This window comes from Synchiropus splendidus, chromosome 16 (assembly GCF_027744825.2).
Source record: "Synchiropus splendidus isolate RoL2022-P1 chromosome 16, RoL_Sspl_1.0, whole genome shotgun sequence".
Taxonomy (NCBI): domain Eukaryota; kingdom Metazoa; phylum Chordata; class Actinopteri; order Syngnathiformes; family Callionymidae; genus Synchiropus; species Synchiropus splendidus.
In genome coordinates, this window is record NC_071349.1 from 8,030,001 (window position 1) to 8,049,277 (window position 19,277).

The 19,277-nt window shown below is 44.3% G+C and overlaps 1 protein-coding gene across 1 annotated transcript in view; it reads right to left on the minus strand.

Annotated features, from left to right (window-relative positions):
* Nucleotides 1–1,181: 1,181 nt before the first annotated feature.
* Nucleotides 1,182–19,277, minus strand: part of nrd1a (nardilysin a (N-arginine dibasic convertase)) — a 42,872-nt gene continuing 24,776 nt past the window's right edge. The window contains exons 13-31 of the mRNA XM_053845285.1: nucleotides 18,867–18,925; nucleotides 17,912–17,966; nucleotides 17,689–17,793; nucleotides 14,973–15,096; nucleotides 14,527–14,613; nucleotides 12,307–12,426; nucleotides 12,187–12,238; nucleotides 11,663–11,813; nucleotides 7,938–8,065; nucleotides 7,663–7,825; nucleotides 7,530–7,561; nucleotides 7,194–7,332; nucleotides 5,577–5,624; nucleotides 5,430–5,482; nucleotides 3,791–3,874; nucleotides 3,591–3,681; nucleotides 3,409–3,525; nucleotides 3,255–3,344; nucleotides 1,182–1,979 (exon numbers count right to left, since the gene is read on the minus strand). Coding sequence (XP_053701260.1) covers nucleotides 1,773–1,979; nucleotides 3,255–3,344; nucleotides 3,409–3,525; nucleotides 3,591–3,681; nucleotides 3,791–3,874; nucleotides 5,430–5,482; nucleotides 5,577–5,624; nucleotides 7,194–7,332; nucleotides 7,530–7,561; nucleotides 7,663–7,825; nucleotides 7,938–8,065; nucleotides 11,663–11,813; nucleotides 12,187–12,238; nucleotides 12,307–12,426; nucleotides 14,527–14,613; nucleotides 14,973–15,096; nucleotides 17,689–17,793; nucleotides 17,912–17,966; nucleotides 18,867–18,925 — 1,905 coding nt within the window. The 3' untranslated portion in view covers nucleotides 1,182–1,772. The remainder of the gene's footprint in view (nucleotides 1,980–3,254; nucleotides 3,345–3,408; nucleotides 3,526–3,590; nucleotides 3,682–3,790; nucleotides 3,875–5,429; nucleotides 5,483–5,576; nucleotides 5,625–7,193; nucleotides 7,333–7,529; nucleotides 7,562–7,662; nucleotides 7,826–7,937; nucleotides 8,066–11,662; nucleotides 11,814–12,186; nucleotides 12,239–12,306; nucleotides 12,427–14,526; nucleotides 14,614–14,972; nucleotides 15,097–17,688; nucleotides 17,794–17,911; nucleotides 17,967–18,866; nucleotides 18,926–19,277) is intronic.

The following is a 19,277-nucleotide window of genomic DNA, read 5'->3' on the forward strand; positions in this document are numbered from 1 at the left end:
ATCATTTAAAGGTGTGATATATGACTGGAAACCATTTGTTAACCTCACACCGGTCGTACCTGACAACTGCTGATGCAGACTCATCGACTTGCACGCGCTCACAGGTCGACACGTTTCTACACTTAAGAGCGTCGTTGTTACAAACGCTGCGTTACACTGAGCAGGATTTGATTTCATTTGCGTTGACATCACTCCGCCTCTGGTTCAGTACATGAAAGGTCCTCCAGAACAGGACGTCAGGCGGCCTTCTCTTCAGTGCTACACACTGATGCACGATCAGAGGTGACGTCAGACTGAGAAAAGACAGCTGGCACTGAAGGCTGTGTTTCTAACAACTGTGGAGGAGCCGTACGGCGCTGAACGCAAGCGATAATTTATTCGGTTTGGTGCCAGAAACGCTGTGGAGGAGAGGAAACAGCGGGGATACGAACGGAGGCCAGCTACGGCGAGCACGGACGAAGAACAGGGGCGTAGTAGGTCAAAGAAAGACAAAATGAAGACATAAATCTGAGACAGATTTAGAGCCAGAGTGACAGGAAGCGTGAGACAGGTCGAGTGTTCGAGAGCTGAGCGACACTTTACTCACTATTTAAACCTTGCGACTGGCTGACTCAGCGTTATGAAGCCTCAGTCAGCAGGTCTCTACATTATAGAGCGCCACTTAGTGGCCTCTGAAACTAAGGACAGTGTTTCATGATGCCTCATCGGCCCGACACTAACTTGTCGCAGTAATCGAGGGGCCATTTTAAACGGTGGTTTTACAAGCCACTAAAGTCTGAAGCAGAGTGTTTTAATATTCTGGCTGACAGATGAAAGGAAACAGTGAGGAATGTTAGGAGTGAAGATGAACTCCAATCCCATTATTTTGAGGCTCTTTTGCTATTCCTCTCACAGGCGCTTGACACTAGACTGGAGACGGCGGCAGGCGACGTCCCCAGGGGCATATTAGTCAATTCTGTTAACACGCTCTGCTGTGCTGGGCTCCAGATTAGTTTTTAATTATATTAAAAAGTGCAGAGTGTCAGCAGCCAGCAGATATAATAGCACCTGCAACACTGGCCCCCTCAGGGAAGAGGTCGACATAACAAGGAAACTCTCCAGCGAGGAACAGCAAATACACAGAAGACACTTCAATCGCGAAACAGCTCAGGAGAAAAGACCGAAAATGTGAACCAGAACTGGGGACTGCTGGCTGGATTCCAGCCTGGACGATGATGCAAACGCCTGTTTTTGGTCGTAATCGTTTATTCTCTAGTTGATTCACACAGAAGCAGCTTTGAGTCCAGCACGGTGACTCACACGTCGCGCGTCACGGATGCCACTCTCGGATGGCATTGAACGTTCTTGTGTCAGCAGCAGCTCAGCAGAGAAAACATGAGAGGAGAGATGTGCGTCGACAGTCGCATGATTTCATCTTAAAAATTTTAAAACACTGTCAAGATAATAGCGGAGAACTGAGTCAAACCTGGAGTCACCAAGATGCCAACAGAGGTCCTGACTGCAGCTCCAGGCTTCTCAGCCACGTGTCCAGGTGATGCCAGTTGAACAGAGAGCAAAGGTTTTGAGCGAAAAAGAAACAGAATGTGGACACGGCCTTTGATGTCTTCATGTAACTTGACGGTGTTGGAGACAGTAATTATGAGGCTAAAAGGAAACCATTATCATTCCCAGCAGCTTCAACCTTCCTTTACCTCTGTCCTTGAAGTGGCAGCAGTGTTAATAAAGCACCCGAATGTAGCTCAGTGGGGGGCGACGTCGATGCCGCCGTCTCTTTATAGTATCTTGTGGTACGGGAAGAGCGGCAGGTCTTTGATGAAGGCGGCGATGTCCGTGATGGAGGCGGCGTCCGGCAGCTTGGAGGAGGCTGGCAGGAAGGTGAGTTTGGAAACCTCTCCGTACGAGGAGCCACTCAGCTCCTCCAGCTCGCCTTTGTCTGAGGCAGTGTCCTCGTCATTCTCTTCACGACCGAAGCCCACCACCTGCCAGACAAACAGACGGGCTGGGGTCAAACTCTGGAGCAAGACAAGATATCGGGGCGCCATCCGTCGCAGTTAGGCAGCCGCCACGTTACAGGCAGTAGGTTTTGAGAGCAATATATCATTACATTCGATGAGCGCTCAAATGCATATCAAAGGGGACACAACGATTTTTTTCAACTAGCCAAAGGGCCATTTTTGCTTTTATAAATGAGAAACCTTCATCACAGCTAGCGTGTCCGGCTAATTAAAGCTCATGGGTGTTGTGCAGTTGGAGGAGAATAAATTCACATTTTTCACTCCATTTTTTTGAATCTTTGATTTTCACCATCCAGCTGTCTTTTGACAGCAAACTAGGCAGACATCATTGTTGTGCATCTGTCAATTGGGTTTTTGACTGGTTAATCATAGTTTCATTGGGAGAAAGACAAAAAAAAAACTCAAAAAATATTTTTAGCTTCATAACATGGTATGGGACCTAAATGTATATTAATAAGCAATCCAAGAGGACAAATCTAAACTTGAAACTCTTCCATGTATACACAACAACAAACTCTCACTCTGGAACTTTTTGTTTTTTTTTCTGCCATTGATCACGTTTTTAGCTCGTCTCAGCAGGACTGGGCAGCCAGGTGGTCTCTCTCACTGACAGTCCCACCATGGTTTTGAGAGAGCCTCAAGCTAAAACAACACTGCCAAACTAGTTTTCTGACTAAAATATTTTTTTTGACTGAATTTTAAATGAAATAATGCAAATCAGCGCGGCAACATACTCTTCTCTCGCTTAACTCACCCCTACTTGGTAAACTCTTAGCTGAAACTGTGTGCCCCTCTTTTCTACTCTTAAGAACTGTTTGCACTCAGTAGGCTGCATAACTCTAGAACTGTGAGGTGGGCTACACTTGAATCTGCTCTGTGTTTGGATGGCCCTAGAGCATAAGTCCTGGGGAGAACCGTAACGGCAGCTGTGTGAACACAGAGCCCTGGTTCTCTACTTTCAGAGAGAGTATGGATAAGGATAGTCTATACAGGGTGAGCCTTGGAGCAGTTACAGTCATTGTCAATGTTGAATCATGTCGGCAGCACATGACCATCAGTGAGGGGTGAGAGAATGACAGTTCTGAGGCCAGATGTGGCCAGCGAGAGACTCACTCTCTCCTTCATTGATGGACTAAACACAAGGGGAGTGACACTTGAGAACATGTTTCACTGATGCCACCAACGCTGGAAACAAAAAGGTAATTATGCAAAGCAACACAAGACACCAGCGTTACTTACATGCACGCTGAGTTTCCTGCAGCTCTGTCCCCGATGCTCCTCGTACCATGTGACCAGGTCGGACCGGGTCATCCCCTTCAGAGCATCAATCTGCACACACAAACTTTCTGTTTGAATAGAGTGCTCAAGTGTGAACTTGTGTGTGTGATCTCACCTCTCTGCTGAGCCTGTCGAACACATACTGTTGTGTCAACACCTCGGCCCAGTTCCGGTCCACTTCCTCTCCGAGGTGCGTATCCTCACACTCCTTCAGCTTCACTAAAGCTGTCACCTGAACCACAGACACCGCAGAGCTGTTAACAACATGCGATGTGACGGAGGGAGACGCGCACGCACCTGAGTGTTGAACGCCTCGTCAGACAGCTTACTCAACATCTTCCCGAACGACAGCAAGAACTCCTCGATCTTCAACTCCACCACCTCGGTACTGCCACAGAAAGGCACCACAGGTCAGAGACTGAAGGGTGGAGGGAAGCTTCATCTATCACAGCGAACGTTGGTGTGAACCGAAGGCTCGGGGTGAGTTGGACACTCACTTAAACTTGGTGGCCTGAGTTTCCACGGTGACAGAGAAGCCCAGGATACCTGAGGTGTTTCGACAGGTGGGGTAGACATGGTACCTGCGGGGGGCAACAAAAGCCCTCAATCTCAAAACACAGACTACAACACAGTAGTGCAAAATGATTTTCAACATAAAAACCAAGCATCCACTCTCCACTTCAGAAAAGAGTTGATCAACTTAAATGGTTTAACAGCTTATGAGCAGAGATTCTTTAACAAAACCAATCCAAGTGTTTGTTGGCGTCAACATCAAAGCCCAGTTCAGTCAAACCGAGGTGTTCCTACATAGCACTGAAAATGATACTACACCCAAATAGTAAACCAAGTTATCTGAGCGTCAGGAAGACCAATGACTTTCGGTTAAAAACACAGTTAAAGAGTCTCTCACAGTCTCATGATCACAGCTTGTTCTCGCTGACCTCCTGAGAGCAGCTCATTACTGAGGTCTGCCACCCAGAAGAACACACTGAGTTGAGGCCAACAAACCTAGGATGGAGTCGAGACAGAGAACAGGTCCAAGAATTATGGGTTCTGGGACAGACTCAAGACTGAGACCAAGGAGGAAGGTGAGACTAAGACACCCAGACTCACCTGGACATCTCCTGTATTAGATTAGGAGGGTGATCAAGAACTCCATTTTCTTATCTACATATTTTTGTAACTCTCACATACCTACAAAGCTGCTTCAAATCAACATTATTGCCCTACATGTGTTTCTATCTGTTTAATTCCTGTTAAATCCATTCCAATGCAATGAGCTCAACCGGACAGCAGGTGGCAGTAGCGTCACAGAGCTCCTTGAACACACCCAGAGATGTGAAGAAGAGGCAGGCCTCTCGGATGACTCAGAAAACCTTCAACACCATAGTAAAGTTGAAAACAGAGCCCAACTCTTCAGATGATTTTTTTATTGCAAACGGACCCACAGAACATCACAGACACTGAAGTGATGCGTACAACTCAGTCAAGTGTCACTTTACCGTTTATAGAAAGTGCCGCTCAACTGCCAGCCACATGCTAAAGATAATTGTACATCAGTCCTTGGTGAGTTTTTTTTCATGTCTGTGAAACTGGCTGCTGTGAAATGTTGGCTTCGTAAGAAGAGTTCAGTGGAACTTGGCTGCACCCCTCAAGACAAACATAATCCTCTCAGCTTTGTAGCAGGTTTTTAAGGGGAGACAAACGTGCGTTTCAGGAAGAAAAAGATGCAGTAGAGAAGTACTATTTTTCTAATCAAATCCCTCTAACAAATATTCACTCAGTCTAACCTACGCCAAGGTGACGCTTGCTCTCGCTAACACTGCAGATAAGTGGCATAGATAAGCACATATTAGTACTTTAATAACACGACAGATGGCTGCCTCACCTGTGATACCTTTGTCTGCACTCTTCACAAGAAGCTATTTTGTGTTTTTAAGTAGCTGATAATCCATCAAACATTGGTGAAATAAAGCATGAAATATAAAGTTGTGTTGAGTTAAAGGAAGTTTTTGATTAAATCTTTCCCCCTCTTCTGAACGGAAGTGTATTTCAAGTCATAATAATTGGACTTTTTTTTTACCTTAATGTCAAAACCCCAAACCATCAATGGGAAATATAATTAGAAAAACAAACCCCAGAGTCTCTTTGGTCCGGAGGAAGTCAAAGCAGGGCTCCTCCATGTGCATCTGGAAGATAACAGCAGCGTCAAAATGGACGGATGACCAGAGGGACCGACAGAATAAATGGAGACATTAGTGAGAAAAAGTAATTATTACTCACCACCAACAGTTCTACTAGTGCGTGCTCCCTCAAGGACTTGGGGCCAGACTGGGTTGAAAAAAAGAAATGGAATGTAGTGAAGGACTCGGAAACTACTTTTGTAGCGCAGCTTCAATCAAAAGGTCAAACCTGAACATCCCTCAAGCTCCAGCTCAAATATCAGTGTGTCATGAGTGGCAAGCAAAACCACCAGGACCTCGGACTAGAAAGAAGCATCTTTATTTAGATATAATGAGCATTTGGAGACGCCCCCACTCTGCAACCTTCACCCCTAATGTCTTCTGAACAGTCCGTTTGAGACAAAAAGTTTACACCTAATTAATTCCCTGATGACAAATTCGGCTCAAGGACAACATGAAATAGAAGAAGTGTGAAGTGTGTGAAGTGTGTGTGTCTGACAAAAGAGTTTGCATCTATAAAACTTATTAATTTTTCTGACTCTTAAATCGGGTTGTAAGAAGTCGGAGGAACGTCCAAAAACCAACCATGAACCCAGCTAGGATTTGAGGATTTATCATCAAATTATCTATTTTTAATTCTAAAAATAAGATACAGACAAATGTGAGCATGACACAGAGGCTTTTAGCTGGCAGGGCGTCCTGAGGACTGACCATTGGTGCCTGTATAATGCCCTACTCGTAGTGTCATCACACTAGTTTCCATGAAAAGAGTGTTTTTGCCCGATAATTTCGCAGAACATGATCGCAATTCTGCATTTTTCCACACTTTTGCAGCCATAGCTTGGCTGCCATGTTTGTTTACCAGCGTCATCTTGCAGTGATCCACATCTCGCGAGTCTCCACACTCGCGACATGGAAGCGCGCTGTGATTGATGGGATCTCTGACGCCGATGACAGGAGGAAACCACAGATAACAATCATTTAGGAAACTAACTCAGTATTTTGGCTTTTTTTTGTTTTTTAGGCACGAAGCTTGCTCCCTCCGCTTCCCAGTGCTGTGCACCGAGCTGCACTGTGGAGCGATGCAGTTCGCTGCAGGGCACATAGCAAAATAGCTTAACAGGGTTAAAAATTCACATGGTTCTATTTATTTGAATCAAGCGGCAAGCCGTCAGATATACTTTGTTTGAATGAACGAATGTTTAAATGTGTGCAAGTTTAGAAAACAGATACACAGCTGATACAACTGTTGCTTATCTTGCATAAATATATATCAAAAATATGAACAAAACTGTAGATATATGCTCAGCTCAGCTGAGTAAAACAGCTGCCCAGGAGACCCCAACATCTGAAAGTGTTATTGTGGCAACAGCTACTGGGTTCTTCTCTGCCATTATTTGACTCACTTTGTTTTTATAAAATGTTATTTTTGTACAAATCGATGTTTACAGCTTGTTTTTTTAGAAAGCAAATTGTAAAGTCAGTCGTTGACATGGCGTGTCTGGAAGGGAATGGGGCAGAGTTATGGGGTGGGGGCGTGGCTTTGAACGTTCCATTTCAAAATCCCAGCTAAAGCCTGATGGCACGGAGAGCATGCAAATATGATGTTGGGTGCACGTATGTCATTAACTCGCTCTGGTGCCTGATGCACTCAATACAGTGGTGCTGCCACTCAGGTCAGGAATGGTCTCAGGGTCACTGCAGCCAAGTCTCCTACCTGGTAATACACCGTGACCTCGGAGTTGGCATCGCCTTTATTGAGTGACTTGACTTTACAGATGTGGTGCTGCAGCGGGAGCTCCACCACCCTGAACATGACTGGCACCTTCTCTGGCAGCACCGAGAAGAGCAACTTGCTGCAACAAACAAGGACACGAAAAGAGAAGAACGATTAAGAGATTAAAAGTGAGGGAATTGAGGGAGATCAAGAGAAGAGGGTGAAAGGTGATTGTAGGATTTAAATAGTGGCGCTGATGATTCACAGCAGGTAACAGATGCTGGTGATTAGATCGTGCGGAGTTCTCATCAGCCAGAGTATTCATCGCCGACTTACTCCATGACATACTGCAGAAGAGCGGCTGACTCCTGAGGACCGAACACAATGGAGGAAAATTAGCTCAGCAAATTAGAAAAACAATGTCACGCAAGAACAGCAACTTCTCCACTGTGTCTCTGCGTCCACTCACAGAGCTGGTAAAGTTTCCCTGCACCAGTCCCTCGGCGTACAGCTCTGCCCTGAAGCAGCGGCTGAACTCCATCAGGTCATCACGAGTCAGGCCCGCCGACAGAGCCTGGTACTTCTCCACCATGGACCAGCGCGAGTGCTCCAGGATCAGCAAACGCACGTCCCTGAGAAAACACAGACGGCCTGATGTTAACCGGCCCGCCACTAGAAGGCACTATGCACTCACAAGTGCAGTCATGACATCATCACATTAGAAAGAGAAAGGCCATCACTGACTTGCTGAGCTTCTCGGGTTTAATGAGGATGTTGAAGTAGGTTTTCTTCAGCTGCTCGGCGAACATGCTGAAGACGTCAGCAGAGGCGGAGAAGTCGGCCAGGTGATCGATGATGAGGTGGAAGAGCAGCTGAGAGACAAGAGCAGAAAATCAGTGTGGTCACATGATCGGGTGAGGCCATTCAAAGGCTGGCCCGTGGGCCTCTTTCATGCAGAGAGAAGAGCTTGATGGCCCTCAAAGACTGAACCCAACCATTAACTTAGAGGTCACCATTAACTTTAGTTTCATTTCAAAATACTCATGCACCACAATCACAGCTGCTCACCCAAGACGGATTCACAAAGAGATCTTTCATTACATTCTTTTCACCCGTTTAATTATCACTCTCAAATGTGAAAATGACTGTCCTTATTAAATAAATACTGGCTGCAGTGATTTCAGAGAGAACTAAAGATGTATTTAAAAGGAAAGAGTAGCACTCATGGTCCACGTTCTGCTGTTGCTTTCAAGGTCATGGATCTCAACTTAGTTTCGTTGGAAATCTGTCAGTAAAGTGAAGTCATGTGAATCACGTCGGTCAATTTCACTGGCGAAAACTGGGTGAGGTCTACACCAATAACTCATTCGCCTTGCTGCAGTGACACCCATCCATTTTCAAAATGAGAAGACCACTCATTTATTTTTGGGATCCCTGGCGCTGACAAGCTGAGCTCTCAAGAAATATTTTTTCTCCAGCAAAGTCAGGGTTTTGACTGAAGATATTTTTGACATCAAATATCAACGTTCACTTTAACACTGAACACTAACAGCTAACAAGACTCGCACCATGCTGACATGCTCTTCGTTTGACACTTCCTTACAATAGTTTAAAGGGCCTCCACAGAGTCAGCACTTCCAGAGGAAGCCTTCATCTCCAGCCACTATCATCATATGTATTATTTTACGCGGCTTTGTTATTACTCCATTTGCTCCGTATTTAGTTGTCGAAAAGATGTGCTTTGCAACCAGCAGCTAAAGGATGAGGATGATGTTGAGCTTTAGCCAACTGAATAATTTGAGCGTATTTTGGCTCAAATCTTGACTGCAGGGATGAAAGCTAAAAATGTGAGTTAAATGGGTGGGCTGTTTAGACAAGAGCGCATTTGTTGGGAGAATTTACTCAACAAATGACTCGATAAAAGTCGGTTCAAGTGGCCAAACTATATCATTGTGAGCTCATCGTCAATATTTTAATAACCATCGATCCAGCCATTAGCGGAAACTAAACAAGTCCCCACTTCTATAAAACAGCATCAAGTGTTCCTGCAGGGCTTTTTTGTTTATTGGTGCATAAAACCGGCCGTTTTTATTTTCCGTTTAAATCGACTTGGCCTAATCACATTTTTAATCTTTCTCTCATTGGGCTCATTAAACAAAAACTGGGGAGAATTGGAATGACAACTAAGGCACCCAGAAATGTGGCGCCACAAAAGAGATCTGGACCGGAGCCAGCGGATCTCGCGTGCGGAAATGTGAGTGATGGGCTTGCCGCAGGGTTGACTGCAGCCGGCGGCGGTGGCAGGAGCGGAGGGAGACCAGCGAGATGAAAGTTGCCATAAGAAGTTGCTAACAATGAGATTTAACAAATCCTAATGAGTGAAGATGACAATTAGCAGTAGCATTACGCTCCTCTAGGGTCCAGGAGGAAATTAAGACCACTAATGAAACGGAGCATTAAACTGAAGGAAAGGAATTTAAATATCTCCCTTACATCGACTGCTGCTTCCTCATCGACCAGTTTCAGGCAATTACTGAGTCGGTCTGCCTTGGTTTCTTCTTTAAAGCTCCATCACCTCCTTCCTTTTCAACTGGTGCATCCACTCCATTCTGCCGTCATTTATTTGGGGAAGCAATGATTTTCCTGTGTTATCTCTTATCATACAGGATTCTTCAGAGAGGAGAGCTGGGCACAGCAACACCACTTATCGACCAGGTCCGTCCACTCTTAATCTCTGGTGAATCTATCTTTATGATATTGATGTTGCAGATTTAGCTACAGCCGCTTGCTGCGTGCGGATGCGGACGTGAGGAATTGGAAAACCCTTTTGGGTTCTGATAAAGCTCTGCCAAGTGGGTGGGGGGGAGTGGCGGGGCTCACTGGTGAGGAACAAATTGAGTGCACCGTCAATAATGCTTAACTGATAAGAGATGTGTTGAACACAAACACCCCCTCCCCGTGTTGTTACTTTTGTCGGTGCAGAGGCAATATATCCGGGTGACGACAACCAGCAGCACTGGGATTCGTTCTGGACTAACAATTTGAATTTGCAGATGTGCATTCAATCAATAGTTCCCAGACACTGTAATCTTCGGCACAGTTTCCAATCACCGACCCAGACTGCTTTATAGGGTCTCATTTGTCCGTGACTCTCTTTTCAAATCGCTTCTTCACAAGTGCATTAGCCAGAATAGGAGTGTAGAAAAAAGACCTCACGAGCAACATCAACATGCGAGACGTTCCTCTGGAAAGAGACGCTTGAGGAGATAAATGGCAGATTGACACATTGCAGAACATTTGACTGAGAACACCACGGAGAGATTTGAAGAGACGGAGCGGGAGGATGTGAGATCAAGGTGTCCAGACGCTCCAAAAATTTCACACTCAAAATATGCTTTCAAGTGTCAACACACAAAGGTCAACGCTGCACTTCACACAGCCTGCAAATGAGAATCCAGATGAGGATCAATGCTCATGACGAGTGAAGGATGCGCACACCAGGATGAGGAGTGGGCCGCGATTGAATTACTGAGTGAAGAATCCCAGAGGAATTAAAGGGGGCTCTCAACAGCAGTCCTATAAAGGATATTCGGTTTGTTTGCAGTCCTTCAGCACTAAGGTTTAATTGCTACTCGAAATCTTGTGAATTTCGCACGTCACAACTCCAGGAAGTCCATTTATGGCAACATGCGAACGGGTGCTGAGTGGTAGCCCCGCCCACCCTATTCAATACGAGCTGTTCTGCAGTGAGGAGAGTCTGACATTTGTACTTTCAAATATGCAGTTTAAAACAAAGATACTCTGAAGCTGACACATGGCCCCTGAGCAGAGCAGGTGTGGTCAGAGGAGGCTTCCAAAGAAGAATAAGAATATGTAAATATATTCACTTGACCGATGTACACAGCATCTCCATGCTCACCAAGTGTGCTCATTTATTGTATTGATTTAGACTCCATATCTGACTCCTTAAAACACAGCAAAAAGTAATATTGTTCATGTGCGTAGTGCGGCATATCAAAGAAACAATGATGGCACCAGGGGTCTCTTTTTAGCTTTCTCTATTTTACAATCAGAAATCCATCATCAAACAATTACAGCTTTTCAACCTAACTTTCACTTGGTGTCCAGCAAAGGTCACCTAAAATTCAAAGTCATCTGGGCAGCCATCTTGCTTTTGACTGACCACTGGGGTATCACTGTCTTTCATGAGACACTCGAGTCCGCTGTAGAGATTGGTGCTTTGACATTAACAAGAGCTGTCGACTGTGATGGACTCGACACAAGAGTGGATTTTTGTTCAACCTGAGATTTTACTTTAAAGTTTCAACCATTTGGACAAGCGCAACAACAACTGAGTTATTACTCAGTGGGTAAAACTGGATTGAAGCCAAAGACAAACACCACAAGGGCCTGTCCTTTGCTCGAGACATGATTTTTCAGGGCTACATCAGCAGGTACTTTTTACTCACAGGTAGTTTGTGGTTGAACCCTTTGACTTTGATGACCAGGCCGTGCTCCCCAGCCACCAGCTTGTACTCCAGCTGGGCCAGTTCTGCCTCATACGCCGGCTCTGCCAAGTTGTGGCCCAGGATGTTCACCAGCAGGTCAAACAGAACCACGCTGCAGGGCAGAAACACAAGATGGGATTTGAGAGAAAAGAGGCAGATTGGAAAGATCAATGGGGAAGGCATTGTGGTAAAACACAAGAGAGATGAGCGAGCCAGATGGTTTCCACAACACCAGAGGAAGGCAAGTGGACGTGACACATGAAAGCATGATGGAGGAAATGGAGTATTGAATTAATAAATAAATATCAATAAATTATACTTGAAAACAATTTTTTACAAAGTCAATCGGCAACTGAACATGCAGATCCTCAATTAGGACATCTACCATCTGAACTCAAGCAGGAGCTGAACCCACAACCTTCTTGGACTGGGGCTGTAGGCTATCTAAACAGCGTTTACTGTAAATGTAGTGAGGATATACTTACTTCTTGGCAGAAAGCTGGATCACAGGAGAGATGATGTGGAACCTGATGTGGGCTGCAGGAGAACCAGAATGATGAGCAACGTCACGTCAAAGGATCACTGCTAAAACACCGGCACGTCACCTTTTGGTGTTTTGAACTTGTTGTCCTTCCTGTACCACAGACAGCCTCTCTCGCTGTCCATGATCCGGACAGGATAGTCTGTGTCAGTGCCATCAGAGGCCTTCAGGGTGAAGTCAGTGGCTGAAAACAAAGCACATGAACAATGAAATATTGTGTCACTTTGGCAAATGAATAATGTGCACCTTTGAACAACACGTCAACAGCAGAGAAGCCCTACACACAACACTCCTTTAGAGAAGAAAAGCAAGCGGGCCACTGCAGACACTTGGACAAGTCGCATCCAGACCAGAGGTGTATTTTCTAGGATTTAAAAATGGACACAGTGTGTGTGCACAGTGTTGCCGCTTGAGAAATAAATGTGACATGAAATGCAGGCACTGTGGATTAAGTGGATTTAAATGGCTACAATAACATAAGATTTAATTCAAAACAAATTCCTTCTGATCTATATTAAGCGCCAACCTGAATGAATTATTCCTCAGAAAACACTTCCTTTGTCTGTCCCCCACATAATTCCCTGCAGAGGGAGTCGAACTGAAGTGTCCTTGAGGACCAATATTGTGGGTACACCACAACCACCAGCCCACCGGCGTGACAAGAATGCTCAGCACAGGTCCAGGCAGAGAATGACCCCATTTCTCGGGGAGATTTCCCCAAATCTGCCAGCAGAGTGAAACTATAGTCTGCAGCCTGAGCGAGAACATGACCCTGAAGTTCTCCTTCACGAGGTCCACGAGTTCTACTGTGACTGACATGATATGTGAGTGCCTCTGTGCCACCTTCTGTGAGCGGAACTGTAACTTCTATCCACCGTGTCAAAGTGATCTACTGTGAGTACCACTATGATTTCAACGGTGTCTGCAACTGCTAGTGTCACTTTGAATTCTAGTATAAATTTGAGCTTCCTGCTTTGAATATCAAGGTCTTTCAACAGCAAGTGATCTTCATTGCGCTACACTCCCGCAGGTGTCACTGGGATTTCAACAGTCTGCAAGTGTCGCTGTGATTTCTGCAGCGATTTCCACTGAGAACTTCTTCATCCATGCATGTCGACGTCTGCAACAATGGCCTCAGTTGGTGTCAACGCTCCGACAACACTAAACATACACACTGACTAGTGTTCACTAACAAGACTTGTCTATTGTAATGGGACTCATTCTTCTTGCACAGCTAGATGAGAAGCACCATTTTTTTGGCATTTTCGGGTGTGTCCTCAGAGGACGTGACCTTGAGGGTTAAACAGTGAGTAAGTTCATCTCAAGTAAAGAGAGAGTGACTCAAAGATATTATGTATTCACTAATTCATTAGTGTAGAAGTGTAGCTGTGAAGCTGGTACATTTGAGTATTCTATTTGGGACTACACTTCAGTTCAACAGTTTTGGGGCGGTGATACTAATATTTTGAGTTGATGGTAGGGCAAAGCCGACCCAGTGGATCAAGTTTTATATTTTTTCGGAGACAGGACCCAATTTCTAAATACGCCTGGGATGGTGGTGTCGCTGCCGGGAGGATTGCACACTGGAAACATTTGAGGATGCAGCACTGAAGACTGGACTAATGCAGTGATCCAAAACATACACCATGAATCTGCGCTCAACTAAATCATTTATAAATTTTGATATTTTTCCTCCCACATTTGAAGGGGGATACAAGCATCTCATCTTTAATGGTGCATTTCCTCTCACATAAAGCTGAATGTTCCCAGACGTTCCGGTGCAAATATATTTCAGGAAGTGCAATTAAAGTTCTAAACATAATTTATTTTCTTCATCCTTTTGACACTCGCATTAAAACAGAGACTGACAAAATCCGCCTCTGCATGACTCCACAGATTGTTTCCAAAAGCACAATTTACTTCAGCTCACACGACACTAATAGTAATGAAGCCAAGACGAAGAATGATTACAAAACAAGGACAAGAGAAATATATTCTGTCTAACACTGGGGAGCAGTCAACAACAAGAGCTTTGAATGTGACCCTTGATGAACAAGGAGATGTCACAAACTGTAGAAGGCACAACCCAAAAGTCTCTGTTGCTGTAGCCGTGGTCAATAAAATCGATTGGTGTATTTGTGAGACGGATGAATACGCAGTGAAACAGCTCCCATCCTGTTTGTTTACAATTATCTTACTGGACAAATCTCAGATGCTCCGTCTCGCAAGCTGCACCGGGTTTTTCTGGCATTACAGTCCTGCACAAACAAGTTAATTCACTCACCGATGAATCTGTTCTCTGCTGGGAGGTGGAGGTCAGGGTTCAGCTCGAGGTTTCCAGTCCAGCGATCCATCCACTCCTGCTGAATGTCTGAGTGCAGGTGAAACATTCATCAGCACACTCACTTTCACCCTTCAGCACCAGAGCTTTGATTTTAATTGAATGGAAAAAAAGTTTCTGAATAAATTAGACAGGAGAATTTCTTCTGAATTCTGTTGAAGTATTGAGATAATTGTCTCATTAATCCAGAGAAGCGAGATGCTGTACTCCGGCAGATCTTTTATTTCAGTTGAGTTAAAGCAAATTGAAAAATTTGTTTGCCTTCCTTTTAAGCAAATATTTATTTCAGTGCTGAGGCTGGAGACGGATAAACACGTCGAATCAGATCGGACGGCGGATTCCTTCACACTCCACCATGAAAGTGTGTGCAGGAGAAAGATGAAACCAACCTTCCACGCTGTACTGCGTTCCAAACCACTTCTCCCTCAGAGGACACTTGCCCTCATGTTCAGGCGACAGAAGCATCAGGTTTGCTCTCTTGGGGGTGAGGAGGGACGTAGCAGCACTGATCACCTGCGAACAGGAAAATGAGTCTAGTTGAGCTTAGAGAAACCAACTGAGAAGGAAGGAGGGCATCAGCAACAGGGAAAAATCCCAAAAGAAACGCAGTTGAAAAGCCACCAGAGTTTGTGATGCAGAAGAAACCTGTCATGAAGAAACCTCTCATCCTTGACTTGACTGCTTGAAGAACCGAGGCTCGACAGTTGCACGCTAAGGGGGCCCATCAGGCCAACATCAGATATGAGCCGCTGATGTACTCTACTCAAGTTGAAAGAGTTATACTAGGCGCCATGACAGTAGGGGAACCCAATGCTGCTAAGGAGCTGGAGAGAACCCTGTTGCAGCAGGACCAAATAAAATAGCACCCACGAAAATAAGTAAAATAAAAAAAAGGAAAACAAATTGTTGCACCTCCGTTCTTTTTGTTAAAGGAAGAGTTAGGTGCTGCGTTCATGATGATATTGTGCTCTCCACATCTCCTACAACAACCACTGTGTGGATAAACACAATTTGCACCACTAAAATACGGATATTCTACCTGTAAAAGTGCTACTAATAAGGTGGCATTTCACACCATTGAAAGACGTAAGCTACTGCATGAGAAATCATTCCTCATGCAGTTCTGTTTGCACATATCAGAGTATATGCAAACCTTGATCAATGACTGGCCAGGCAGAAGCAGCCCCACTCCAAACCCCAGAGAAACCATCATCCGTCCAGGCTCCTGCCTCACATGCAAACCAGAGGCCTCCAGCTTAGTTTTTTAATGCCAGTCCGTCATGCGAGTCCTAAACCTCAGACCTCAGCAATAAGAAAATTAAACATTCCTCTCAGCAAGTATTAGTGGAAGAGCGGCCGTCAATCAGCAGAATGAGGAGCGGGTTCCTTCATCAGAGATAACTGAAGTCACAGCTCCTCTTTACTGAAGAATAATGGGCTTCAAAGACAAAATAACAAATAACAGCACACAGGGGCATTTTTCATAAAAATACTGAGAAGGGAGAAAAGTTCTTTTTTGTTCACCTGTGTGGTTACTTTAAAGTAGAGTCAATTACTAAACTGATTTTCAAGCACGGGGGTGAATTGGGCTGTTAGGGGATTTGGACGCTTAGTAACTGAGGAATGTTGTTTAGGATTTACGTCCGTTAAAACAGATGATTGTTCATAAACCTTTAATGATCTTGCTTTTTTTCTCGTTAAGACACACTGAACTCTTGTTGTTTCCTTCACTACAGCTCCCCAGTGTACTGAGGGCAGAAACTTTGATCTGCTGGTGCCAGGCTCCCTCTGAGTTCCTGCCAAGTTGTCGCGGGTCGATTTCCTGAGTGCCAGCGTCTATTTAAGCTCTGCGAGCGCAGGTGAAATAAAGACTCGACGTGTGACGGTGACACATTGTGGAGAGCAATCCTCTCACACCGAGCACTTTTCATTTTCATGTTTGTCTAATAACTGAAGAGTGTGTGTGGTGAATGGGCTTTTAACACACATTCATAGGCACACTGCATTTTTCTAAACCGTTCCAGGACCCCTTGACTCATATAATCGAAGAGAATCAGATTTCTCAACATGAAGTTCTCACACAGACGAGCCAAAGACGAAACACCAGCAGGTTGCTCATGTGCATTTGAGAGAACCCATGTGGCAAAATGTGAATGGAAACTCAGACTTCCTGGACTCTTGACTTTTGAGACATGACTGAATCCAGTAGGTTTGCAGAGGACATCAGTGTTTCAGATACATGTGCCAGCTTCCTCAACAAAGCAAAACATCAGTTGATTGATAACTTTCCAAGTGTTGACTTGAGTTTTTTTGTCTTTCATTCTATGGTATGTTAAATGGTTAAAAAAAGATATATGCTGAATATCTGACATACAACTTTTCTTGCATCTTATTAATAGCATCCTGTTTTGCTTCTACAGGCATAAACTCTGATTCGTACAGAAGAAGAACCATATTGAGTTTTGTACTGACTCATAAGACAAAAATGACTCATGAACATAAGTCAAAGTGAAAAAATCAAATCTATTTGGTTTTAATGTTGTATCACGTTCACGGCCTGTGTTGTTTTCATCTTGATCATCTACAGACATGGCAAACAACACAGCAGCAGTTGAGGACTGGTCTGCAGAGTCAGAGGCAGCAATAGAAAAGGCTGCTGTTCCACCCATGGCAACACCGGCGTCAGTCTCCTGGGCACATATGTTTATCCAGATGACATAGAGTTTTTCTCTTCTTAATCCCCAAGTCATTTGCTCTCCTGCTGATATTTGGCATTTGATTCCATTTTAATTGGGTGAATTTCAAACCCCCGGAGTCTTTCATCCCACCTGCAGACTCTTTTTGTCTCCAAATTTGCATATTTTTACCGAACTGCTTTCTTATGTAAAGAACTCTTGACTTGTCTGCGGCTGCAAAAATGTTCTCCAGCAGCAGCTTGCCTGGTGAACCAGAGGAAACGCCCCGGCAACTCATGAACCTGACGACAGCACCGACTGTAGCTGCTCTCAACCCACTCACTGGTGCTCAGGCAGTCATTAGCATCGCAAGCGTAGCGAAGCATGAACTCCAAACATTGAAATAATGTCGACGTGGTTGCACACTTACTTCTGGTCGGTACTCAAACATCAGCTGATCTCCGGTGAGGAAGTCTTCTTTTGGGAAGATCTGCATGTTCTCACAAATGTCCTCCACATACTCAATGGGGTCATTCTAACATAGAAAAGGAAGAAATATGGACGGCCTTGAACCACCACGAATCGAAAGCTCCATATTAAGCTCTCTTCTGAAACGAATTAAAGCCAGCCGTGCATGAATATTTGATTCTCACCTGCTCCTGATAGTGAAACTCATTTGCTTCAATCTTCTGAATCTCCTCATATATTCTGGATGAAAACAGACAGACTTCTTGAACCTTTAATAAGCCCAGGCACTCGGCAAAATCACAACATCAATAACCACAGCCAAGAAAACAGCAGCAGTAAAATTATAAACAATATGTGAACAAACATTGATATGTCAACTCAGCGTCACATTTCCTCTCATTTACTGAATTAAATTCACTGTTCAGAACATAAAAGAGGTGTTTGTTTTTAAAGGCTACGAGAGTCTACAGTCATGTGTTAGTCTGGGTTCCCAGTTCAACATCAGCATATTTCCATTTTTTTGTGCTTCAAACAACAACAATGTGAATTGTCACTTTCAGTCATGTGATTAGTTCCCATCCTGTATGAAGGTGGAGTCATTTGAAGGCACGAGATCTGATGTGTTCAAATATTTTCCAACGTTTCACCAAATCAAGAAAATAGCTGATTTGGTATATAACTGACATTGACACAACTTTTAATGAGACAATGACAGCGACCTGGAAATAAACTTAAAAACAGATGCAGATCACTTCTAAACTAGTTTTGAAAATGAGATGTAGCTTCGAGACCGATTAATGAAGCAAAGTGAACTGAACTGAAGCAATGTTCAGAACTCGAATCATGCTGCAATGGAACTCGTCACATCTTTTATTTACAATAAAATGCGCTGTTTTGAGGTAAATGAAACGCTTGTGATTTCATGGGTTTGAAGTGATGGGGCTCAATATTTTGGCGGCATGAAGCTTGTTTGCCGCAAAAATCCATACATTAGCTGTGTCACTGAATTAGCCACAAGGTTCAGACCATGAGAAAAAAGTATCAGTTTATTGTCTGTAATTTCCGCTAAATTGAAATTCAGAGAAAATGCATTGTATTTGCTATAGAAGGAACAGCAAGCAGATGAAATCAAGCCTGTACCTTTGCTGTGGTCCAAGTGTCTGCATCATCTTCACATATTGGAACACCAGGTGAGTCACCTGTGAAGAGAGTAACAGCGTCTTCATGATTCACAGCACAAACAGCCGGTTCAACTCCTCAGTAGCTAATGAAACTCTACCATCAGCAGCTCTGTTAACCTTTTGTTGATAAAAGATATGAAGGTTTAAATGACTGTAACTCCTAGATTGTTTATCTGATTTAGAAAATTCAAACTTCATCTGAAAGCTGAGGACCAGAATGTGCTCAAACATCACAGTGCTTCTTCAGATGCACTGGCCAAAAACAGACAGGGTTTACATGAGTCCATCAGAAGCAAGGCAGCATAGTCAGTGTGTGTCCCACTTGACTATATGTGTTGAGAATAACCAGGTTGTGAGTGTGGCCTGCGTG